This window comes from Rousettus aegyptiacus, unplaced genomic scaffold, assembly GCF_014176215.1.
Source record: "Rousettus aegyptiacus isolate mRouAeg1 unplaced genomic scaffold, mRouAeg1.p scaffold_m13_p_1, whole genome shotgun sequence".
Lineage (NCBI taxonomy): Eukaryota > Metazoa > Chordata > Mammalia > Chiroptera > Pteropodidae > Rousettus > Rousettus aegyptiacus.
In genome coordinates, this window is record NW_023416284.1 from 157926576 (window position 1) to 157949958 (window position 23383).

The 23383-nt window shown below is 32.3% G+C and overlaps 1 protein-coding gene across 9 annotated transcripts in view; it reads right to left on the reverse strand.

The window, feature by feature from the left end:
- Positions 1 to 336: 336 nt before the first annotated feature.
- Positions 337 to 23383, reverse strand: part of PTPRK (protein tyrosine phosphatase receptor type K) — a 474269-nt gene continuing 451222 nt past the window's right edge. For 3 of the 9 annotated variants that reach the window (XM_036221605.1, XM_036221606.1, XM_036221601.1), the window contains 13 exons: positions 22712 to 22788; positions 19860 to 19896; positions 18487 to 18584; positions 17949 to 18065; positions 13300 to 13454; positions 11024 to 11159; positions 10628 to 10777; positions 9572 to 9745; positions 7975 to 8106; positions 7717 to 7842; positions 4919 to 5082; positions 4269 to 4404; positions 1591 to 1839 (listed from right to left, as the gene is read on the reverse strand). In XM_036221605.1, coding sequence (XP_036077498.1) covers positions 1786 to 1839; positions 4269 to 4404; positions 4919 to 5082; positions 7717 to 7842; positions 7975 to 8106; positions 9572 to 9745; positions 10628 to 10777; positions 11024 to 11159; positions 13300 to 13454; positions 17949 to 18065; positions 18487 to 18584; positions 19860 to 19896; positions 22712 to 22788 — 1556 coding nt within the window. In that variant the 3' untranslated portion in view covers positions 1591 to 1785. Of the gene's footprint in view, positions 1840 to 4268; positions 4405 to 4918; positions 5083 to 7716; positions 7843 to 7974; positions 8107 to 9571; positions 9746 to 10627; positions 10778 to 11023; positions 11160 to 13299; positions 13455 to 17948; positions 18066 to 18486; positions 18585 to 19859; positions 19897 to 22498; positions 22517 to 22711; positions 22789 to 23383 lie in introns of all 9 variants that reach the window. The other 6 variants (XM_016157097.2, XM_016157106.2, XM_016157105.2 and 3 more) reach the window with 5 other exon arrangements.

Here is a 23383-nt window from a genome sequence, read left to right on the forward strand (position 1 = left end):
GAATTTTAAAAAAGTAAAAAACAATAAAGAATAAAGTGCCAAATTTATTTGGTGGAAGAGAGTGAGATGCTAAGTCAGACTCAGATTTGAATTTGTTGACTTCGTGTATAAATAAAAACTCAGAAAACAACTGATATCAGTCCCCTGGGCTTTCTTCTCTCCACTCTCATATAGACTTTAAATTCAATTTTAGAGCTTAAAATTAAAGAAATTAGTGCTTAGACATTAGTTTTATTCTAATAGAATTTTTATGGTCTATTTGTGTCAATGAGAATAGGCTATTTATTTGAGAGTGAAGACATGGAAATTAGGAGAAAATGATATGCAAACCATAACTTGTAATTATAAAAAACTTTATTCACTCTTACTTTAATTAAATCTTTATAAGCACCATGTCATGTATTGGCAATCTAGAAAGAGGATACTGGAATGCTTTAGTCAATAACAAACTGCAAGCTGATGATGTGAAGTTACAGCTACAGGGAGCATGTGAACAAGACTACACTTAAAAAAGGTTCACTTGAGAATCCCATGACAATGCACAAACAGGAATCTGGCATTGATTTGTTCACACTTTTCTGTGGTCAGAACCTAAAGCTTGTGCATGTAAACATCAAAAGAAACATTTTATCACCTTGACAGTTTACAGTTTGCTAAAACTTGACCATGAAAGCATAAATGTTGCAATTTTGTTTGCTTGACCAGTGCTTGGTCATAGGCTGAAAAGATTAATTCCTTTAAAATTTAAATGATGCTTAAAGGCTATGTTCAACACTGCGCATGTCACGAGCAAGGCCTTTGTATGTGTTCAAATTCTCATGTATGATCACCAAACCATTATTTATTTACCTAATGAAACTGTGAAAAATTATATATTTTCAGAGAAATGTTTTAATTTGGTCCTATATTAAAAGACCCAATTGCCAAGGTGTTTTACGTAAATTTAATTCACAAGCATGTACACAAGAGAATCACTAAAAAGAACATTGCTTCCTGGTTTATGAATAAAAAGTTAATCCTCTACTTACGCTAAAACATACAAAAAATAACCTACAAAAATTGTTTACAATTGATTTTAGGGAAAGAAAAAGCTTTCTTCAGGAAAAAAAAATGACTGCGTAATGGTGGTATTTTAGCCATGAAAAAAGGAATGTCAGTAACCAATAAATATAATGTGCTTTCTCCATATAGACATATTTACACTTGAGTCTTTGGCTTATGTTTTTTTTTTTTTTTCCTAAAAAGAACTTTAAATGATCCAGCCATCATTGCACATTAAAAGAAAATAAGCCAGTTATATATATTTATATATTTATATAGAGATCTGCTACGCTTGAAACATGTTAAAAAAAAATGAACTTTACTATGAATTAGCACAGATTTTCTTTCTTCTTCCTTTAAAGATTTAACATCTTTTATTTTAAAAAGGGAGAAAAATGCCACATAGAAAGTATTAATTCATGCAACATGTGGTGGCTGCTCTACCCAAATCAGGAGAGAAAAGGCTGCATATTCACTATACAAACACTGATAAGTTCTCATTTGATTCTGGTTCTTATTAAATATAATTTATGTGGCACGAAATGTTGATGCTTTCATACAGTCATAGAAACTGAGTCCTTTTTATTAAGATACACAACTTCATAAGAAAAATACTTTCACCTCTCGAATGTAAAAGTCTCCCACCCCCCACATTAAAATCTTTCTGCACAGGTGTAACAGGTACAACAGCTGCTGGCTCAACAGATGAACAGATTTCTGTTTGGATGCTGAAGTCCCACCCAACTAAGATGACTCCAGGTATTCCAAAGCTACATCATAGCAGAAACGGTACTGCTCCTGAAAGATATTAACACAAAAGGGATGAGGAAAGTTAAGAAAGAGGAGACTAATGGTGAATAATAGCTACCAAGTTAATACTTGGCAAACAGTTTAGATTATTCAGGAATTACAAATTATTTTTTCCATATATAAGTTGAATATTTGTGCATACATATTTTACATTTGAGTCTAATGATTGCTGTTTAAGAAAAAGAAATTAGATGTAAAAAGATATGTTGTTTTTGCTTTATATTTTCTATCAAATTTTTTAAATCTACAGCATTTTTAAAGGTGATTATAATAGTAATACCTGATCAATACAGAAAAATTTTCCACCATAGAAAAATACAAAGATTTTCTGTAATTCTATTATCAGAAAACAAAGTTGTTATTAAAATGCCACCTTAATTTTTCTTCGGTTTTTAAATGTGCAATCGAAATAATAATTACTTTAGAATAAATATAGTTGGATACATATATCTGAGGATATAATTTCATATTTTATCATTTTTGTGTAACATAACTTTTTCACACTATTTAACCTCTTAATATTATATAAAAGTCTAACATATCGATTATTTGATTATTAGATTGCATTTCCTTCTATTATAAATAATACTACAGTGAACACACACAAAAATTGTCCACACTTCAAATATTTTTCCTTAGTAGAAAAAAAAAAAAAACGTCATTTCAAACCGCCACTTCACAATTCCAAATTCTTAATTTTGACAGTTGTTGGCTCATCAGAGTATTCAAGTAAATTTCTCAAAATGGTTAGTGATTCTTAAAATTTTTCGAGTTTATTTATATCTGAAAATTTATTTCTGGTGCCTTTATATATTTAAGACAATTTGGATGATGACAAAAATTTTGAATTTAAACTGCCTTCCCTGTGAGTCCATTGTGTTGCTTCATTACAAAGAATTTAGAAAAATTCAGAGACTGTATCATAAATTATGAGTGATAATATCTAACTCTTTAAACAATTCCCAATTTAATCCAAGTAGGTAAAATTCAGGCTGAACTGAAGAATAACGTTAAACTCATATTTCTAAAACAAACTTCCAGGTGTCTCCAGCAATAAACTAAGGGTAATAAAACTTTCCCTAAGAGGTCTTTATCAATCCTACCTTAATTATCAAGTAGATGTGATTTAAATTAGCCTACCACTGTGACAAGTGCATCTGAAGAACCAAAAATTGCTTGAAAGTGGTTATATCTTTTTAATCAGTCTCTAGTAATTTGGTTTATACCCTAAATTTCCTTACCAAACTTGTCAGTTTACGTCAATAGCATGCTGGACTAATAATTAATGCCGATTAAACACAAATCGAAGGGTGGTGAGTTTCGTCAGGATGCATGGGACATGAATTAAAGGAAAAGTTATCTCTTTGGATTGTTCTAGAATAGTAGAGGGGGTTTGAGGACTTGTAGAAGGGGAAAAAGTCTGTTATCACTCTTAAAAGTGAAAGAGTATAAATGTAACTTCAGATTTTGTCTCAGGAAGCAATGCGCCTCTTGTGTGAACAATCCATGAGCAGGAAGTGGTGAAAATACTTTAAAGGTTTATTGAATTGCTCATTTTAGTTATCTGATCATCTTGATAAATGTAGGGCAAGCAACAATGATGCCTTGGTTTTTCTGTTTTACTTTTCTGTGAGCATGAACTACAGAGCTCCTCCTGACTCTATCCCACCATGCACATATGTGTAACCCACAGACATCTCTCTTTAGAAGTGACAGTTGCTAGAGAAGCTTAACTTTCTTTCTTATTCTTCATACAGCTTCACCCAGATGCACTCCCACATACACATACCTATCCGCTCTTACTTCGTAAGCTATGTTCTGCTATTATGAGCCCTGGCAAATTCAGGTAGCATCATATGAACTATGCTCTATAATTGGTAAAAGTTGAAATTTGTCAATGACAAAAGCTTAACATGTTATAATTTGACCAGAAATAAAGAATTATATATAATGAGTAAAATAAATTTCAGTTGTACTTTAAAAACATTGGGTATCTAAAGTGCTGATGTAATTTATGAGTGTATCCATCAGATTAGTTTTACCAGTTAACTCAATATGCTTTAAGAAATAAAAATAAACAAGAATAATATGAACAAAGAATAAATAAAATAAAAAAGATAGCAGGATTTATTCTTATTATAGACCCATTTACCAAATTACTGTAGCATTTTTCCCTGTTATTGTTCATAATGGGGGAAAAAAACCTATACATTTTCTAAATTAAGTGAGAATAATTTTTTTCATTATTAGCAGTTTAGGTAGATGGGGACACTTAGAAATTCATCATTAGGCAGGAAAGTCCCCACAAAGATCCATTTACATATCTGATTCCCTATATGCATTTAAGTAGAATCACAAGTAGGTAAATGACTGACTGATTACTATACTCCTCCTTTCTACCTCTAAAACTGACTCACCGGGGCTTCCACCATGTTGGGCTTACTGTTTCTTAGTGTCTTGACCGCATGAAACACATCGACAACATTTTGCCGTTTCACCATTTCGACAACAATTCCTATAGCACAGAACATGCCACTTCGCCCGCCACCATTTCTGAAACCAAAGAAAGCAAAGGCATTTTAGAGTGAAGCTTTTGGTGACCATAGGTCACACAATTATGCAAGTCTGGGAAAAGAAAACATTACCTTTTTAATTTTTGTCGATTTATGTATAATTTTGCTTCATATGTGTGCAGGTATGGGGACAGGAACAGGACAGAGAGAAAGGACATGTGAGGAGGAGCATGTTAGCTCAGTAATTTGTGTTTAGGAATATACTACAGGCATAGATTGTCCCAACCTAGATACTTTGAGATTTTGATAGATTTGTAGACTGTGTAAATCAAAAAAGTGGTTCAGAGTAGTGTTTAAAAGGGTTTAAATAATCAATGTTTAAACACATACAAAAATTAAAGTTAGCAGTTAATTATAGAGTTATGAGACAGGAAGTTTGTTTGAATATCTATAAAGGTTAAGATGTGAGTCAGGTATCTTTAGCATAAAAATGTGAAGGCTAATGAGGAAATACACGGCTCCCCCCAACGGCCAAGTTAAGCTGCCACACTCACAGGCAGTGGATGATCGTCCGGCCTTCCCCTTCTTCGCATTCCTCCTGCCATTTTTCTACCTGCAGTATCAGTTTCAAAAATGATCGTTTGGACCCAGGCACTTCTCGATGAGAAGCCCATCCTAGATATTGAAACTGCTGTACCATCAGATAACCTTCCTGTGGCTGTGGAGAAAAAAGTATTTCTTTGTAAGTTGGTACTAGAAATTTTACTAAAAAGTCAAAGGTTCATACCAATTAACACCATGATATAAATGACATTTACATTGGATTGAGATTATAAATCCTGAATATATATATGCCAATGCAGAAACATTATAAGTTATAGAAGCAAGAAACATGAGAATTATCCTTATTATAAGCTTCTCCCTTACATCTGCTATCCAATAATCAATTTCTATGTTTATATTTCTTAAATAACTTTCAAATTCATTTCTTTATCACCAATGACATCACTGCACTCCCAATCACAAGTTATGGTAATTATCTCCTGGTTGATCTCCCTGAATAAACTTTGATCTCTTTCCAAATCATTCTTACTTCAGACATCATTCTTATTTTGAAATGCAAATTTGACCTTGTCATCTTCTGCTTTAATGGCTTCCAAATGATCTTAGCATAGAATCCAAATTGCTACCATGACTTAAAAATCTTTACATAATCTGGCCCCCCCTCCTTCCCCCAAATCCCTTTACTCTAAAACACACTGTTCAAATTCCACACGCGTTGGCCTTCTTTCAATGCATTTATCAATAATTTCCTGTCTTGAGGACTCCATACATATACTCCCTTTTGTCTTGAATATTTCTTTCGTGTTTGTCCTTCTCAACTGCAAATAGTGACTAATGTCTTTGGTTTGCCTAGGACTTTTCTGGTCTCAGCAATGAAACTTGGGTCCTGGACACCTCTCTGTCCTCTGTAAACCAGGATAGTTGGTTATCCCACCCCCAAATAACTTCTACTGATTCCTCAAATTTTGACTTAAATACCACTACCTCAAAGAAGTCTTTCTCTGATCACCCAGCTAGTTCAGATCATCCAAACACTTTGTATTCTGTATTTTTTCTCTATCAAATTACTCATACTTGTAAATAAATGATTATATAATTATTTAACACTTGCCTTCCCTGATAAAGTATAAATTCCTTAAGGACAGAGAAATTTCTCTTTTTATCCTGCACTCTGTACAACTCCAACCAAGAAAAATACTGTTTGAAGAATAGAATTATAGAATAAATAAAACCTTAAAATCCTTAAATAAAAAATGTTGAGGAAGAATATGCAATATAAGAGGATTCTGTGTTGTGGAGAATCAGAACTGAAGCTCCACACAGCAAGGGCTCATGCACCTTTGGTAGAATGAGGACCTACCTAGTACAACGAAAAATCTGATGAAATTAATGACATTAAATCATGAGATCAGGAACAGAAAAAAAAAAAAATCTTGCACTAATAAGGACCAGAACACCGAACACAGAGGAGGATAAACAAACATATATGCTGACAAAAAAAAAAAAGTAACACTGATTTTAGTTCCTTTTTTCACAATATTTTTCATATAAATGGCTCAATTAACAGACAAGTTTTACTTTCTTAGTTTAGCAGTTATGATTTCGCAGCTAAAATATTACTAGAACATAATGTAACAGATGTGCAGACATAATGAGATTTCATTTAAATTAACATCTAAGATATGCATGAATATTATGACATGATTGAAGTTATCATTTTTTCTCCACTAAAATGAGCAATAGAATTGGATAGGATTTTATCTTCTGTTTAGAGTTATATACATATAGACTTATTAACCAGACATGCATATGGCCATTTTGATATGAGAAACACTAAACTATGACAATCCTATCACACAATTAAAATAATACATATACATAGAGCTGCTACTCTCAAAAAAAGGGGCAATCTTTCTCTTTAAAAAAGAATAATTTCCTAGAAATTACTAATGTTTTCTTTTCAAATTCTGCTTGCTACTTGGTTACATAATCTAAAGACTTTTTATTAATAATTTTTGTTTTTTTGTTTTTGAAGAAAAGAAGACACCAAACTTAATTTCTCATTTAGCACAAAGCACATAAAGGGTCAGGAAAAGAAAGAGTCCTGAAGGACACAGTTGCTACTCTGCTCCTGGGGAAGGGCACAGTGGTAGCAGAACTGGTTCTAGCCATAGATGGACAGAGTGAAGTGTTAGGACATTTATAAAGAAAGAATTGTTGGTGCGACAATAATCAATGATGTCTGTGATTTACCTTTCCTTCATGCCTCGGGTTTTCCTTTATATGCAGGACTTGGAACAGTGACATGGAGCCTTTCTATAATGGCTGATCCAACATAGCCTTTCCTCCTGAGGTAAAGTGTCTTCTTTGCCATTATTATTATTATTATTATTATATTCTTATTTTTTTAACTGCATGCCTGTCTGAACTGGATGTCAATACAATTAAAACATGTAGTCATCTGGGAGATAACATCTACATGTGCTCGGCAGCCACATCCAGACATCAAACTCAATTAAGCCAGTGTATCTGAATCTAGATTTTCAGATGGAACACATTAGTCCAGTAATTGACCAGTAAACTTAGTTTTGAGAATTTCTGCTTTCCTGTTTTTAGAGAGCATTTTTGTACTAATATTAAGGCATAACATGATTAGTAACTTTGGAACTGGTTATGTAATGCTTATTAATTCTACTCTTCATGTTGTCTGAATGGAATTATATCCCATCATGGTTATAATCCACTTACTCTGAATCAGCTCTGTTAGAATGACTAAACAATGACTTACTCTTGTTAGGTTGCATATCCTAAAAATCCGGTTTATCACATCACAATCCATTGAACAAGACATACATTCCACTTGTATAGGGCCATATCGTAGCATCCCTTCTTCTGGCCAGTACTGAGGGCAGCCCTAGATGATGAATGTTTTGAAAGACAAAGCATAATTTTTTCTAAGTAGGGTGGTACAAAGCAGATTTTAGCATTTTATTACTATGTTATTAAGTTGTGCATAAATACGCAGAAGCAACCCATGGCCATTAACCTGTGACAAGTCGACTTCATTTAACATCACAATGGAAGTACAGCCATAATCATACACTAATCTCCAGAAATCCTTCACAGTGTTTGGCAGAGGGTACTGTGTGACGATGAAAGCGGCTGGTTGCCTGTAGCTCTGTGAAGAAACAAGGTAGATGGAGAAACATAAGAACTTAAAATGTGCAATCGGTTGTACAAGCAGATTCAATATACTTCAGTGTAGGACTGATAAGACATAATAGCTTCATATGGCGATGGAGCCAGATTGCTGCACAGGCATGGAACAACAGATCTGGACAACTGGAGTGTATTGGAACCAATAATCAGTCAATCTGATGATAAGACTTGGATGTCTCAACAGAAGTTCAAGAATTTAAGTTTTACTTTGTTGAGAAAAGTAAATACAGGTCAAATACAAAAGAAGAAACTAAAGAACTTTTTGAGGTTAAGATCCTCCATGAGGATCAATATTTTTTTCCTTTTTTTACATGCCCTGTTTTCACTCTAAATCTAGACTCAGAAGCAAAACGATCTCGTGTTTTCACTCTGTATTTAGTATATTAGCCTTTCTAGACCACTAAAATGGGAAGAAATGGTACAATGAGACTCCAATGGAATTTCCGTGAACATGATTAATGGTGAGGCAAGACTGGTCACAGCAAGGATGGTAGTCGAGCTTGCCTTTAGATTATTCGACTCTGCAGCATAAAAGGAGCAAAGTAACTGCCCAAAAGACTAATTATAGAATTGGAATTTGGGTTTTCTTGAGTCTCTGTATCAGAAGCTAATTCTGGAAAATGCAATAAGAGCAAGAACTTAGAAAGCTACACTGTTAGTTGCGAAGGAATGATTGACTTTTAATTTCTCCTTGCTATGTTTACAAAGGCTAAAGGGGAAAAACTAGAAATGTTGGTGAAAGAAGGTGATAAACTATTTAAAAGGATTCTAAACCTTGAGAGAGCTCTTGCTTCTTCCCAAGGTAACTAAAGCAAGGTAGCTAAAGACATAATTTTAAACTCTTTCCTTGCTGAGTGATTGCTCTTCCATCTACAATTTCTGAAGATTAGAGTGGGGCATGTCAGTTCCTCATAGTGATGAATGTGTTAACATGATAGCTTTTATGTCTTCCCTAGTTACTTATAGTCTCTATTAACTAATGGCTAATAAAATAAGTTAGCTTTAAATTACTGGAACATTAAATGTCAGAGATAAAAGTTTTCCAAATTAACACAACTCCAGAAAGGTATGATGTTCTGTGGTTTTTAAAATTCCTTTCTAACTCTATTTAGAGTAGATAAACATGATTTTCTTTTGTGAAAATAATTATGATGAGAAATCTCACATGAAGATATTTCCTTTTCAGAATATAATCATTGACAATCAAGCTCCAAACTCAAAATAAAGTCTAAAACTTAGAGTTCCTAAGAATCTCGGTTGGGGAAATTAAAAATCATTCTCCAACAAAAATTGTACTTAAATGAAAGTTTCAAATTTTCCCTTTTAGGGCATTTTAATTTTCTTGAAAAGAAAACTAGCCAGTGTTCACTGCATTATGTAGCTTTTCATGACACTTTACACTAACAAAAAGAGCAGTCTCTTACATCCATAAGAGCAGCATTGATGTAGTTACTACTCTCGCCATCAATTGTAATTAAAAAAGGCAGACATCTGTCAGGTGGCAGCATGTCCATGAAACGGTTCTTATCATGGTTCCTTGGCAGGCATGCTATACTGCAGTCTTCAGCTTGTAGTCGAGGGGTGACTGAATTCAAGGTCTAAAAAGAAAAGGGAACCCAGGTTAAAAAACAGTGATCCATTTAATAGCACAACACAGACTCATTAAGTATTTCGGAGGCCAAGTAAAAGTGAAGAATTTGTACAAGGCAATGACATTTGCCACTATAATAGGCTGATAAAGACTCTGTAAAGCTAATAAAGCTTGAGAAGTGCCCAAAACAAACAAACAAACAAAAACAACAACAATAACAAAAGGGATGCTAAACAACACAGCTATCTGCAAAATTCATAGTCTAACCAAAGATAATGTAATCAGAGTGTCTCATGATAATAACCCATCATCAAAGGTGGAAACTATAATTTAGAATAACATTTTGGGATACTATATTTAGAGATATGCTGTGGCATGCTGGAAAGAGCACTGGGTAAAGAATCAAAGTATTAAGTTTATAGAGGCACTTCTGATTTTCATAATCACATACCTTCACAGATGTTTTAAGGACAGTGTAAACATTTAGGGGTTTTTAGAAACAATTTTTTAGCACAGACTTCAGCTATTATTATTAATGTGCCTGATCACATATTTTGAGCAACACAGGAGGCTAAAATCCACTAGAACTGCATAAAAAGAAGGTTGTAAATATACATAAATCACCACTAAATTTGAATTTTATGACACCTTTTCCCCATACTCTTCCCTGAGTCTGAACTCATTTGCTCTTCATGATATAGCAGATATGAACTCATTAATAGAAACGTGACTCCATAATAAGTATAATAAGAGACAGGTATTATATTATTCTTAAAATTGGGTCAAAGGTTATACATTTGACTTAAAAGACCTTCCTTAGAAGAATTAATAATGCTCAGAACAAATTGAAATAAGTTGCTCATAAAAGAAGCCCTAGAAATGTAAATACCTGAAATTCATCTTTGAGATGAGAAGAGTTAGTCTGGGAGTCTATTCTGATCATATCAAAATATGCAGCTTTAAATTCACAGACAGGTATGGCAGTTTCTCCACATAAGCAGGCTTCTAAAATGGCATCATGAATAAAAATGTACTGTTCCTATCAAAGGAAAGCAAAAGAAAATCTTCATACTATGTTAATAAAAGTTATCTGTCATCAAAGGTGAAGAATACAGAGAATTTTCTCTATGTGGAAATATTAATAAAAATAGCAATTTTCCTATGTGAGTTAATGAACTAATATTAATTCTATGTGAAAAACATTGACTCCTTTGTTTTGAAAAACATTTGAAAAGGCTAAAAAAAAAAAAAACTGCACTGGAGCTAAATCAACAAATCGACATACCTCTGTCTGGACCATATTGATACGACGAGATCTTAAGGCTTTGACACAGTTGTAGATGTCAACAACACCCTCTCTTTCAGCCATGTCCAGCATGATATCAATCACAATGTAACAGCCAGTTCGTCCAGCACCAGCACTGAAAAAAATTAAACAAATCTAAAGAATTGTAGGAAGCTTGTCTATACAACCTTAAAAAAAGATCCTTCTGACTTTCAGAGAGGTAGAATTAAATTAATTTAACAAAGCACAAGACCACATATTTTGTGTATATTGTACAAATACTTTTATTAACGTACAAAAAACTTCATGCAGAGTATCTGCTTTAGTATAAACTGAAGATTGGAATAGGAGTTCCAAATTAGAGAACATAACTTTCTAAATCAAATTGTGTTTTGAAAATAATGTATGTGTATCATTTAAGTTCCATAGCTCTTTTTACATAGTCTTCAGTTTATGTAAATCGAATACACATTATTTCTAGCTGATAGAATTGATTGAGGGGTGGATTCATGCTTTAAAATTTAACACCAACTTAAAGACCTTAATACACATGTTGGTGTGGGTCCTCAGGCAAAAATAAGACTGCTGGCTCTTTTAGACAGACCTTATAAATACCAAGGCAAAATAATGTTAATTTCATAATCTTTAAATGGGAAATCTGTGGAGTCACAATGCAGGAGGAAATGCTAACGGTGAGGGTGGGGAAGAAAATGATTGGTTATCAATGGGGAGGAGACCAATAGCAGAAAGAATATTTCTGAATGGTGATCTGAGGGAAAAGTGAAAATGAATTGTCAAGTATAGAATATAATTCTTAACAGATCACTAAGATAGTCACTGTCTTATGGTATTTAATTCAGAATTTGAATCATAATGTACTGTTGATATTTTACCCCTTGGGAGTGCTTCTCCAATTTTATATACAGAAGTCAATGGAACAAGATACAGTTGGGAATTTGGCGGGGTGTGGGGGGTGGGGGGGGAATTCCCTTTGTAGTTAGCTTTTTCTTTTCCATAAATTCAAAGATACCTGAGTCTAAGTAGAAAATGACATTTCTGCTTCAAGAGAGTACCTAAGAATCTTGGAGCACTTGTGAAGCAAGTAATTCAAAGGAAAGTAAACATCTATGATAAGTCAAGACACCCCTGAATCGAAAACCTATTTATCTCTTTTCAAAATGAATAGATTATTAACATTATTTCTTTGCTGTCCAGATTTGGTTACTTTTCTTGAACTCACTGTTCTTTTAAGAAATTTAAGTAAAAAATACTGTAGCTATCTCTATTTCTTTTCCTTTTCTTTTTCTTTATTTTTTGTCTGCCATCTCTCGAATCACTGCTCCCAAGGTTTGAGACAGGAAAGTAATTGAAGAGTAGATCAGATTTCTTCAGGGCTGAATTGAAGATTTTTTTTTTTTCAGGGTACACAGTATCTGATCCTTATAGGATGACTTACTTTGTGGGTTTTTTCCTCTCCTTTTATATATAGTCGTTTAAATTCTGAATAGGTTGGATTTTCAGAAAGAGAAAAAAAATGCTTACATACAAACTGTTATGTAGCTTGGAGGAGACAGTATCTGAGAATGTTGTGCAGCATTTAGGAAACAAGCTTTTCAGATTTAGTATATATTTTTCTATCCACATCTCAAAATGAGGCCACGTAATTTGCTTTCAGTGTCTCTGAATGCTTGTTTTAAGACAAGTTTCTAATCAGAAGAAAGTCTGGATATAATATTCTAGTTTTTCTGGCATATATTTGCTGGATTTCACTGATATAGTTTTCAAGGTCCTCTGATGGATGTCTTTAAAAAAATTCTTAAATAGCTGTTTTATAGTACAAATTCTTACAATATAGGCCATTTAGTAACTCTGTATGTCTCAAATTTAATTTTAAAAGCTGAGATTCTATTGGGAATTTACTAGATTGGCAAGAAATCTCTATTTCAACCTACCATTCCATACAATATGGGATTTGCAAAAGCAATAAAAATAATCACCCCCAAAACCAAAAACATGGATGTTGCCACTAAAAAACAGTTTCTACATTCACAGTTGTGGACAACGCTACGCACATTAGTATGAATGTATTTATTTCTTAAGTTCATTTTATATTCTTCTTATGACTAACTTTTATTTTATTGCTGTTTTACTTTATCTGTAATACATATGAGCTGGAATTCTGTAAGCATGCATTAGTTTTTATACTTAAATGCCTTATCTCGATACTTTAAAAAAGTTAGCTGTACACTGTCAGGACCATTTGGACCATCACTCACCTGCAGTGGACAACGATGGGGCCAGCACTGGGAGGGTTGGAGAACTTGACTCGCCGGATAAAGGAAAGAAGCCCGGTAGCATGGTAGGGCACTCCATGGTCAGGCCAGCCGGTGAAATGGAACTGCTTAACTTCACGGATCTCATTGTATCCCCTCTGTGCAAATATGTGAAGGAATGTTTTCAAATAGTCCAAAATAAAGTCATTAAAGCATAGTCATAGTTATAAGACCTGACTGACAATAAAAAACTAAAAATAAAAAATTTACCACGATCATGCTTTTTCTGAAAAAGGATGCTGGCCTGACATGGCTTAGAATCTTACCTTTATTGTTAGACAACTGCCAAAGAAAGAAAAGTAGAAGGGTTGCTCAGTTTTATAAGTCTGAGTAAATTTTATTTACTCTGACAGTTTGTTCCTTACTGGGAATGACAACACATAAAATTATTAGGGGAAAAAGAAGAAATGGGAAAGCTAAAATGCTGCCCTATTGACCCAATGCACTGAGTTCTCAAGTGGTGTATAAAAGCAACTTTCTAGCTTCTTACCTCACAAAGAGATTTTAATGCCTTGCTTATCCATGTTGAAAATGGTTTCGAAGCATAGCATGTAGAGATTTTCCAGAACAGTGCTACTCTAGATTGGTTTATAAAAATGTACGGACAGCTAAACTGTTTTTTGGGCAGACTATTTTTCTTAACTCAAGTAATTCAGCACACAGAGAACTATTTATAGTAACAAAAGTAGAAAATGAAAGAAGTGAAATATCCATTATTGTGCTCTCTTCAATTGGTTAATTTAAGAGAAATCTTTAAATGGACATCTCAAATCTTTTTCCTCTTTTCTGGTAAAGAAGCCCGTAGATTGCTTGGAGAGCATAGATGAAGTACTGCAGAATTTATTTTTCAGAATCCACATTTGTAGCAAAAAAACAAAAATAAAATAAAATAAAAACAAAAGCAAAACAATAATACCAAACAAACAAACCAACCCCCCCCCAAAACCCCACTAAACCCGTTATAATCTATATAATTCCAACTTAACTGTGAGCTATCTCAGTTGTTCACTCAGAATAGGTAGAAAACTGCATAAAATAAAGGAAACACATTCAAAAAGCTTATTTTTAGATTCCATCCTGTATAGAACAATATTACCAAAGCCTTGGAAGCCAGTGACCGTGTCTTATTTTTCTTTATAATTTCAGTTTCTAGTATAAGACCCTATAGAAAGCAGGGTTTAACAAGTAATTAAAATAGTGCCAGTGACAAACTCCACTGTCAAATCATGCAAATAATAAAATCACATGTTACTACCTTTGAAGTCAGCTCTTGTGAGAAAGGCCATCAATTGTTCTAAGACCTGATTTTAGACAATTAATTCATCTTCTCTATAGTAATCCTTTTACTGGAGTTGCTAAAGGGCCTTCTCTTTTAAGCAAATTTTAATACCTGGCAGCACATGGTCCATTATCATTCTTTTTATTTAAATCTTCCTGAGTCATTTTCAAATACATGGTTTTTAAAAAATTGCTCTTTTCCTGTTCTAAACAATAACAAAAAAATTAAAAATAAAAACTCAATGATGTTCCAATTAGTATTGCATTAAATACATAATATAGTATTAAGAACAAGTTTTCCCATTCTGGGGCACATCATATGTCTCCATTTAGTCACATTTCATTTTATGTATTTCAATACACTTTATATTCACCTAGGACCTGTATCTTTCTTGTTAAATATATTCTTAAATGCTTTAGAATTTTTTATTTTTGTGAAATATATTTTTAATGTCTACCCTCTGTTTATTGGCTAACATAAAAGCTAGGATTTATGAATATTTATCTTGAGTTAATCACTTCAATACATGACTATTAGTTCCATTTAAAATATATTATCTCTAGTTTTCTTGGTATAAAATTATTTCATTTTAAAATAATTTTTTTATTTTCCAACAGTTATGCAGTTTATTCCTTTTGTTATTTTATTTTATTCGACGGAGTTTCCTAAAATGTTAAATACTAGTGAGAATAATTATTCATATCACATGCATGATTATAACAGCAACGTCTTTAGTTTTTCACTCCTCGACATGTTGCGCTGCCAGTTATTGTTGAATTGCCTTTATCATGTTTAGGGAGTCTCCTTATCTTCCCAACATAATTAGAGTATTATTTATTACATATGTTTTTGAACAAAATTAAGTGCACTACAGCATCTACTAATAAAACTACAGGGTTTTGCTCTTTTAATGCACTGACATAATGAAATATCCTACTACAGTTATAATATTCTTGCCTTCTTAGAAAACAATCATGATGGGTCATGTGATTTTTCCTTTATTCAGTTCTGAATTCGAATTTTCAATATATTATTCTGAAGGTTTTTCAAAATGTTCTTAAATGTAAGTCGTTTGCAATGTGTAAGCACAGACACTTGGGAGAGGCAGAGATAAAGGGAGATTAGACAGAGATCGAGATTAAGAGACAGAGAGAAGAGCTTCTTTATCTAGTTCTGTCATCATAGCTATGTTAGCTTTTTAAAATATATTTAGTTGGTTTTAATGGTTTTCTATGGCCTAGTTTAACATAGGATTAGCAATTCTTTAAAAGTTAATGAACCTTAACTATAAAACCACAGTGTGATTTTTATGGTAAATTTTAACAATTGTTCTATTTTTTTCTATCGTCTATTCAGGTTTCTAATTCTTCTTGGTTCAAATTGTTATTATTTGCTAGAATAATAGCAAATGAGACTAAAATTTATATTTCGAGTTTATACATAATATTTTTTATAACTTTCTTAATAGCAAGTATAACTGACGTTATAGCCTTTTTGAATTTTCTAATGCTGCATATTTTGCTTTGATTGTTCCTCATTCAGAATTGACAGCAGTTTAGTTATTTTACTGACCTTTTCAAGGAACTTGCTTTTTTATTTAATTTATTCTTTTTTGTTTATGTTTGTTTTATATTTAATTTTTCCTTTGTTTATTGGGTTTTTCGTTTTCTAGTTTAATGATTTGCCACATGAACTAGACTACCTTTCAAAATAGAAATCGCTTACAGTATGCATTTTTCTTAGAGAACAACTTGTGAGAAATTTTCATATAAAATTATTGATTGTCAGGGTCGGGCCTGGTTAGTACTTGGATGGGAGATCACCCAAGAAGACCAAGTGCTATAAGCATTAAAAAAGAATTTACTGTTAGAGTATAAGTTTAGAGGTACTTGTTCATTTTAGGATTATTCAGAAGAGGCTTTGGTGATTTCTAAGAGTCTAATTTGTGGGGTCAAGAGTCAGTGATTTGTTATTCTCTGTTGAATTTTGGAAGCATCTATACTTTTTGTTATATATTCAGGTTTATTTTATAACTAAGTTCAGGACTGATTTTTATAAAAGCTTCATGAACTTACAAGAAGAATGCATATTCTATAATCTTTTTCGTTAAATTAAGCTTGATGGTTCTTTTTCTGATATCTCATATATCTCTGCTTATTTTATTCTACTTGACTTATCTAAGAAACTTCCTTACCTGTTTTAGAGTTGTGATAATCATAATCATGTTGTTCTGTATAATGCTACTTTCCATTTAATATTTCTGCTAATTATATTTAATGTTGGTAAAATAATTATATCATTTCTAAAGAATGGTATTTCCAGATCATAGATGTATATATCTTTCTAATGCCGGACATTTATGGTTATCTATAATTTTCCAAGACTATAAATGAAGTTCTTATATTTTAAATATATGTCTTAGGATAGATTCATAGAAGGTAAGATTCTTGGTCAAAGGACACCAATATTTTAAAGCTCTGTAGATATACAAAGGTATATATGCAACAATGGTATCTGCAATAACGAATTTCATTGCTTCCATATCCTACACTTGAGCATTCTTACACTTTCCACTCTGCTTTAGTCTTTCTGATTCTGTTAAAAATAAAAGTCAGGCCATATTACTTACTCGTAGGCTCATAAGCTTCAATGGCTACCTTACTTTTAAATTAAAATCATCTAATGGCTTGCAAGGACTCACTTATCTGGCTCTGTGATTTCTCTGATTTCATCTCATACTTCTTTCCCACCTCTGAACACCCCAGACTCCTGGCTTTTTCTCACTACGGCAGGAATACTCATTTCTCAGGGTCTCTGAAATGAGTCTTTTCTTCATCATAAATACTGTTCCCTGAGATAGAACTCATCCCTGAGATATAATTACACCACTCACTCCCTCACTTCCTTCAGGCCTTTATTTCTATGTTTCTTTCTCGATGAGTCCTTTCCTTATCATCCTTTTAAAATTGTAAACCATTCTTTCTTCTACTTTGGCGATATTCCCAACTTCCATTCTCAACATTATTTTTCCCCATAGTAATTTTTGTAATATATGATGTATTTATTTATTAATTTTTAATTCCTGTCTCCCCTTAACAGACTTAGCTCTCCCCTTAGCTCCACAAGAATAGGGATTTAATGAGTCCCAAAGTTCAGAAACATTCTTGACACATGGTATGCTCTCAAATAAATATTTGTGGAATAAATGAATGTATGAATAGATTCGTGGCATCATAGAAACAAACCTTGACAGATTTTAAGAGAAAAAAAGTTTCAGCGCATATATTTTTTAATAGAACTCTAGGGTACTTACCCTTTCCAGTGTGAATGTCCTAACTACATATTCAGCAAGTGGTTCCATTTCTACACAAGTTACTTTAAAGTCACCATAAACTTCAGTATCATCAGGCCAATACTTGTAGCACTTAACCTAAATGACAAAAGAATTCATAGGTGAACCTGAGTACATAACACACATGAACCAAGATGATTTAATTCCAATGATAACTCTTCATGTTACAGTTTAAATACATTTTAAAAATCTACAAATGAGGTAAGAATCTGTTACACAACAAATAGAAAGACTTTGTGTGATCTCATAAAAATATGCAAGCTTGATAATGCAATTAGATTCTAGTATATAATCAAAGCTTATTTAATTACTAAATAAAAAATCGATTTCTCAGATATCAAAGGTTCACTCAGGGGAGCACTCATGGTATGCTATGCCTATCATTTTTGTCTAACAATTAAATGATATTCTATTTTAAGTCTATGTTTTGCTATTCAAGTTATACTCATGTTTTATGATCAAAACAAAGCCAAAAACAGAACATATTTTAATCTCTTACCCGGCCAACCTCAACTAAATTTGTAACCATCACAATGCAGGCAGACTGCTCTTGCCAGATCATTCTCCAGAAATCATATACGGTTTCATGAACTGGGCCTATGAAATATTAATGTGAATATTATATTATCATGGAAATTTTGTAGTTAGTAAGAAGTTTAGATGAGATAAAAAGCAATGTAAACTAAATAAACCCCCCAAAATAAAATTTTAATACAAAATGTTAGTATTAAAAGTACTAAATTCAGTTCATATATAAATGAACATTATAAACAAAAACATAGGCACATACATGTTTGTTTTCCAAATTGCTGTCTATACTTCCCAATTCAGAAGATATTATTAGTTTCTAGGGTACTTATATCTGTCACTAAGTTACTTTAATGCACCTTCAAATATATATGAAAAGGGGGAGTCTTCTGCTACCATCAACCAAATAGTACATATTACCGATTAAATATATGCACATCATTTATAAATGGTGCATGTTTAGGGGTTAAAGAAGAACCTTCACTCGTGTAAGGACACATCTTAACTTTATCCTATATATCTCCAAATTGCAAAAGCGTCTACTGGGCTGTACTCTAAAACTAGAATATTGGTTATCATGGACGATCTTTTTAATTTTAAAGTTTATAATTAAACTTAATTACTCCAAAAATATGTGAAACTATTTAAAAATGGCCTTTGTCAAAAGAGCAAAATAACTTTTCCTTTACTTTCCTCTTTTATAAAATAGATGTTCAGGTTTCTCTTCTGATGGCAAGTGGTCAATTTGGAGAAGTAACTAAAGGTGTTTTTGTTGTTAATGTCAGAATAATTTTATTCCCCAATGTGTGTGTCACTACAACAAGATTTCCCTGCTTTCTTCTTATTTTCTATGAAGAAGAATAAACTTGACTTTAGTTCTTTGTTTTGTCTCTATCTTGACTTATAAAAAAAATTGCTGGAAGACCGTCTAACATCTCATTATAACAATATTGGTCTTAGATGCTATCACATTCCAGGTTAACAGACTGCTGCAAAAAATAGGCACCTTAAACGAAATAAGATGCCTCTTGCTGTCATCAAAAATCAGTAATTCCTCTGCCCAGCACTACTGACTAGTGCTCTGGAACATCAGGATACCAGGAATCGAATCACGAAAACTACTAGCAACTTCTCTTTTACTTGTAATTAAAAAATAAATCAAGCATTCATATATATGCACAGTTTACACAGATAAAATAATTTGTATTGTATGAATGGATAAAGAGCAGTATTAGAAAAGCAGACTATTTTTTTTAAGTTTATTCAGATAAAATTGCAAAAAACACCATATGGATGAATAAGCAAGTTTGGTTGTTCCATAAGACTTAAAAAGTCAAGTTTTACCTTGCGTTGCAATGTAGTGGCTTGGTCTCTGGTAGCCCTAAGATAGGAGAACAAATTGGTCATAATTTTACATCGATATTAGAAATAAATGAATGAAGGCATAAAAAGATGAAGACAACCACCTGTTAAGATTAAGTTATAGTAAAAACTCCAGAAATGAGTAGTGAACTCATAGTTCACTTCTCAAACCTAGGTTATCTGAAAGGTAAAAATAAAACAAAAATTAAATATTTTAAGGGCTCTGATTAGAATACATATTGCATAATTGAGATTTGTTTGCTAGGGAAGAACCTCATTGATTTTGTTTTGTTTCACTGAAATGTTTATGCCTTCATGTTAATCATTAGTCGTTCATTCTTGGCAAAACTGTGTTCAAAAATACTAATTCTCATTTTACCATCCAAAAGTACAACACACTGCATTACAAATGGACAACGACATATTAGAACCATAAAAAAATAACAAAACATTCCAATGTTAGAGCTGGACAATGCATGTGTGCATCAAATCAAAGTCCTGCTGAGATTTTATGGAGAATATTTTTGTTATATAATATGTTCAGGAAGCTGCCAAAACTATTTTGTATGTGCTGATAATATTAATTTACACACACATAATTATAGGTACACACATATATAGGGAAAGGAGAGTTTTAAAATATACATCTTATCCTGAAGAAAAAGTTTAGTACTTTTTCTTCTTTATTTAATGTGCCAAGAGCTCTATGTAGTTAAACATTTGAATCATTTTAATAAAGAAACTATTCCTGTTAAGAAATAAGTCATTAGTTGATCTCAATTGGTTTGAATTCCAATAGGTCATGGTAGCAAAAGTGTTGATGATATGAGAGGGTTAAGCTTTGAATTTGTTGTGATTTACCGAAGTTCTTTAGTAGAAGCCTGTGGTACAATTTATCCACCTTTTGGTGTGGACAGCTTAGTACAATATAAATAAATTTCAACTGAAATCTCCAGTCTAAAACTTAATAGGTTGAGTATTACACTGTTCAAAACCTGGAATTTTTTGATTTCTTAATATACCGTCATGGCACTGTGTTTTATGGAAATTTTTCCTCCAAACTTAATAAACATTTCATCTCCTGTTTTTCATAAAAAATTTACCAATTGCAGGAGATACTTAAAAGTAAATTTAACAAATTAATGGGAGAGGAAAATGATAAAATTGTGTCGAATCAGCCAAAATACACTGAGGTCTTAACAGAAATATTGAATAAAAAGTCTCACTTAGAACACACTTTTAATGTAGAACAATAAAGTAGTGTTATACCAAGGCTCCAGTGTATGTCTTGGCAGAAAACCAAGGTTAAACGAAACAGGTAAGAACAAGTACAAATTTGTCAGAACTGTTGATTTTTTTTTTTTTTTATTCTAAGGAGTAGAGCAATAGCTTAATTTTCCATTTTAAGAAGTTTGATAATTTTTAAATATTGAATGAGAGCAAAATAAGGACCAGAAATTTAACCAATATTCTTAGAGTCTACCCTTAAAATTTATTCGTTCAAAAATATAATGACAATTCGCAAAACAACTTTAAAACATGAACTTAATAAATGTGATAAAAATTAATTCTTATTTAGGGAAATTTTAAAAAGTTGGGCCCTAAGTTTCATCTTTTACAGATGCAAATGTGTACATATACGCTGTAATACTTGATATTTCTACCTTTTGCCTTCTAATTAATGCATATTTTGAACTGATTGATTTAAGCACACTTGGATTTAAATTATTTTTAAAAAATAGCTGCAGTTTAATGAACGCTTGATAAGTGCACTAAGCACTGGTGCTAAATGCTCCATATGTATTATTTCATTTAATTCTCACAGCAAAGTGATAAAGTTAGAACTATCAATATCCCCTGTACTGTAAAAGTGAAGAAATTGAGGCCCAAAGAGATGAAATAACATTCCCATGATTGCCAGTGCGATTTTAAATCAGTTAGTATAAACAAAAAGCCTGTCCTCTTTATATGTAATGTAATATATTACCTCCTTAACAATATTTCATCTTCCATTTTAAAATTACTTTCCATTAAATAAAGAATTTACATGTAGATATATTTTTTAAGTAAAATTTAACAATGAAATGTATCATCAATACATTTTTGACTGGTATAATTCAATATATATGTGTGATATGTATATTTTACAAATGCAATTCGGTAATTATTTTGCCTAAGTAATTTTAATACTTGACAAACCAATATCACACGTAACAAAACAGTCTCCCTACCCATTATTCACATCAGAAGTCAAACATATAAAGTAAAATTTCAGAAATACTAATACACATCATACTATCCAGCTTCTCACATATGTTCGGGGAAGGATAAGAATAAAAGCCAGAAACGGAAATCATCAACAAATAAAAGTCAAGTACATAAAAAACTGTCAAAAGTTAAAAATGGTCTTGTTTTTCTAAACATAGAAAAGGGAAGGAGATATAATAGGTCTTTACACATGTAAAGGAGTTACAAAGAAATGAACATAGATATACTGTATGAAGCTAATTAGGTGAAGCATGCAGATATAACTAGTAGTAAGCATTAGTAATAACTGTAATTAAGAGTAGTTACATTAAAGTTATAATAGGGTACTGTTATTTACATATAGTGGTACTTACATCCCTGTACAGCCAAATCTACAGCCCAAACCAAAGTCAGGTGTGAAAGAAAGCACAACAACGTCAGTAAGTACTAGGACGTAGAACAAGGAAAAGTGTACAGTTTGTTCTTTATTTTAAAAAGCTAGCAATCATTTTATAGGTAATAACAAGCAAAAAAATTCACATACATAATCCAACAAATTGGGCATACTGAACTATAAAAATACTTACATCTATATAGTTGGCATTAATGTAATCTGAAGAAGGATCATCCTCGACAGGTTGCAAAATTACTCTGGAGTGATCATCTAAAATTTTTAAATAATAAAATAGAAGCTATTAAATATCCCTCCTGTTCTGAGATAATGACACTGGTAGAGACTTAAAATAATTCAATGGTCGTTAAGAGCTTACCCATAATACACTCTCTAAACTTCCTGAAACACGAGTCATTTGAAGAAACACAAGAACTTTAATGAGCTTATTACTTATTACAATTATGATATTTTGTTAGTAAAGTTTCTTTGACTAACTTCATAGTTAGGAAGTTTTTAGGGGACATGATAACGTCTGATGAATAATCATTTGAGTCATGGACTTGTCTGAGGAACTAAACTTGCCTTAACTCCTCATTTTGCTCCTGGAGGCATGATTTGAAATGGGAGGAATCCTTTCCCCTGCACTTTGCAGCAAATGAGCTCCAGAACTAGGAAGAGAATTTCGAATCCCTGCTCTTAACTTATTTCTTGACAATCAAGGTTAAATTTTGATGTATTCATAAGATACTTTAATATAAATTAAATTGAGAATACAGTGGTCAAAGTAAATAAGTAGTTAGTTACAAGCTAAATTATGTTACTTTTTTTACTGCTTCTGTGATTTCATATGACAATTAATTTACTT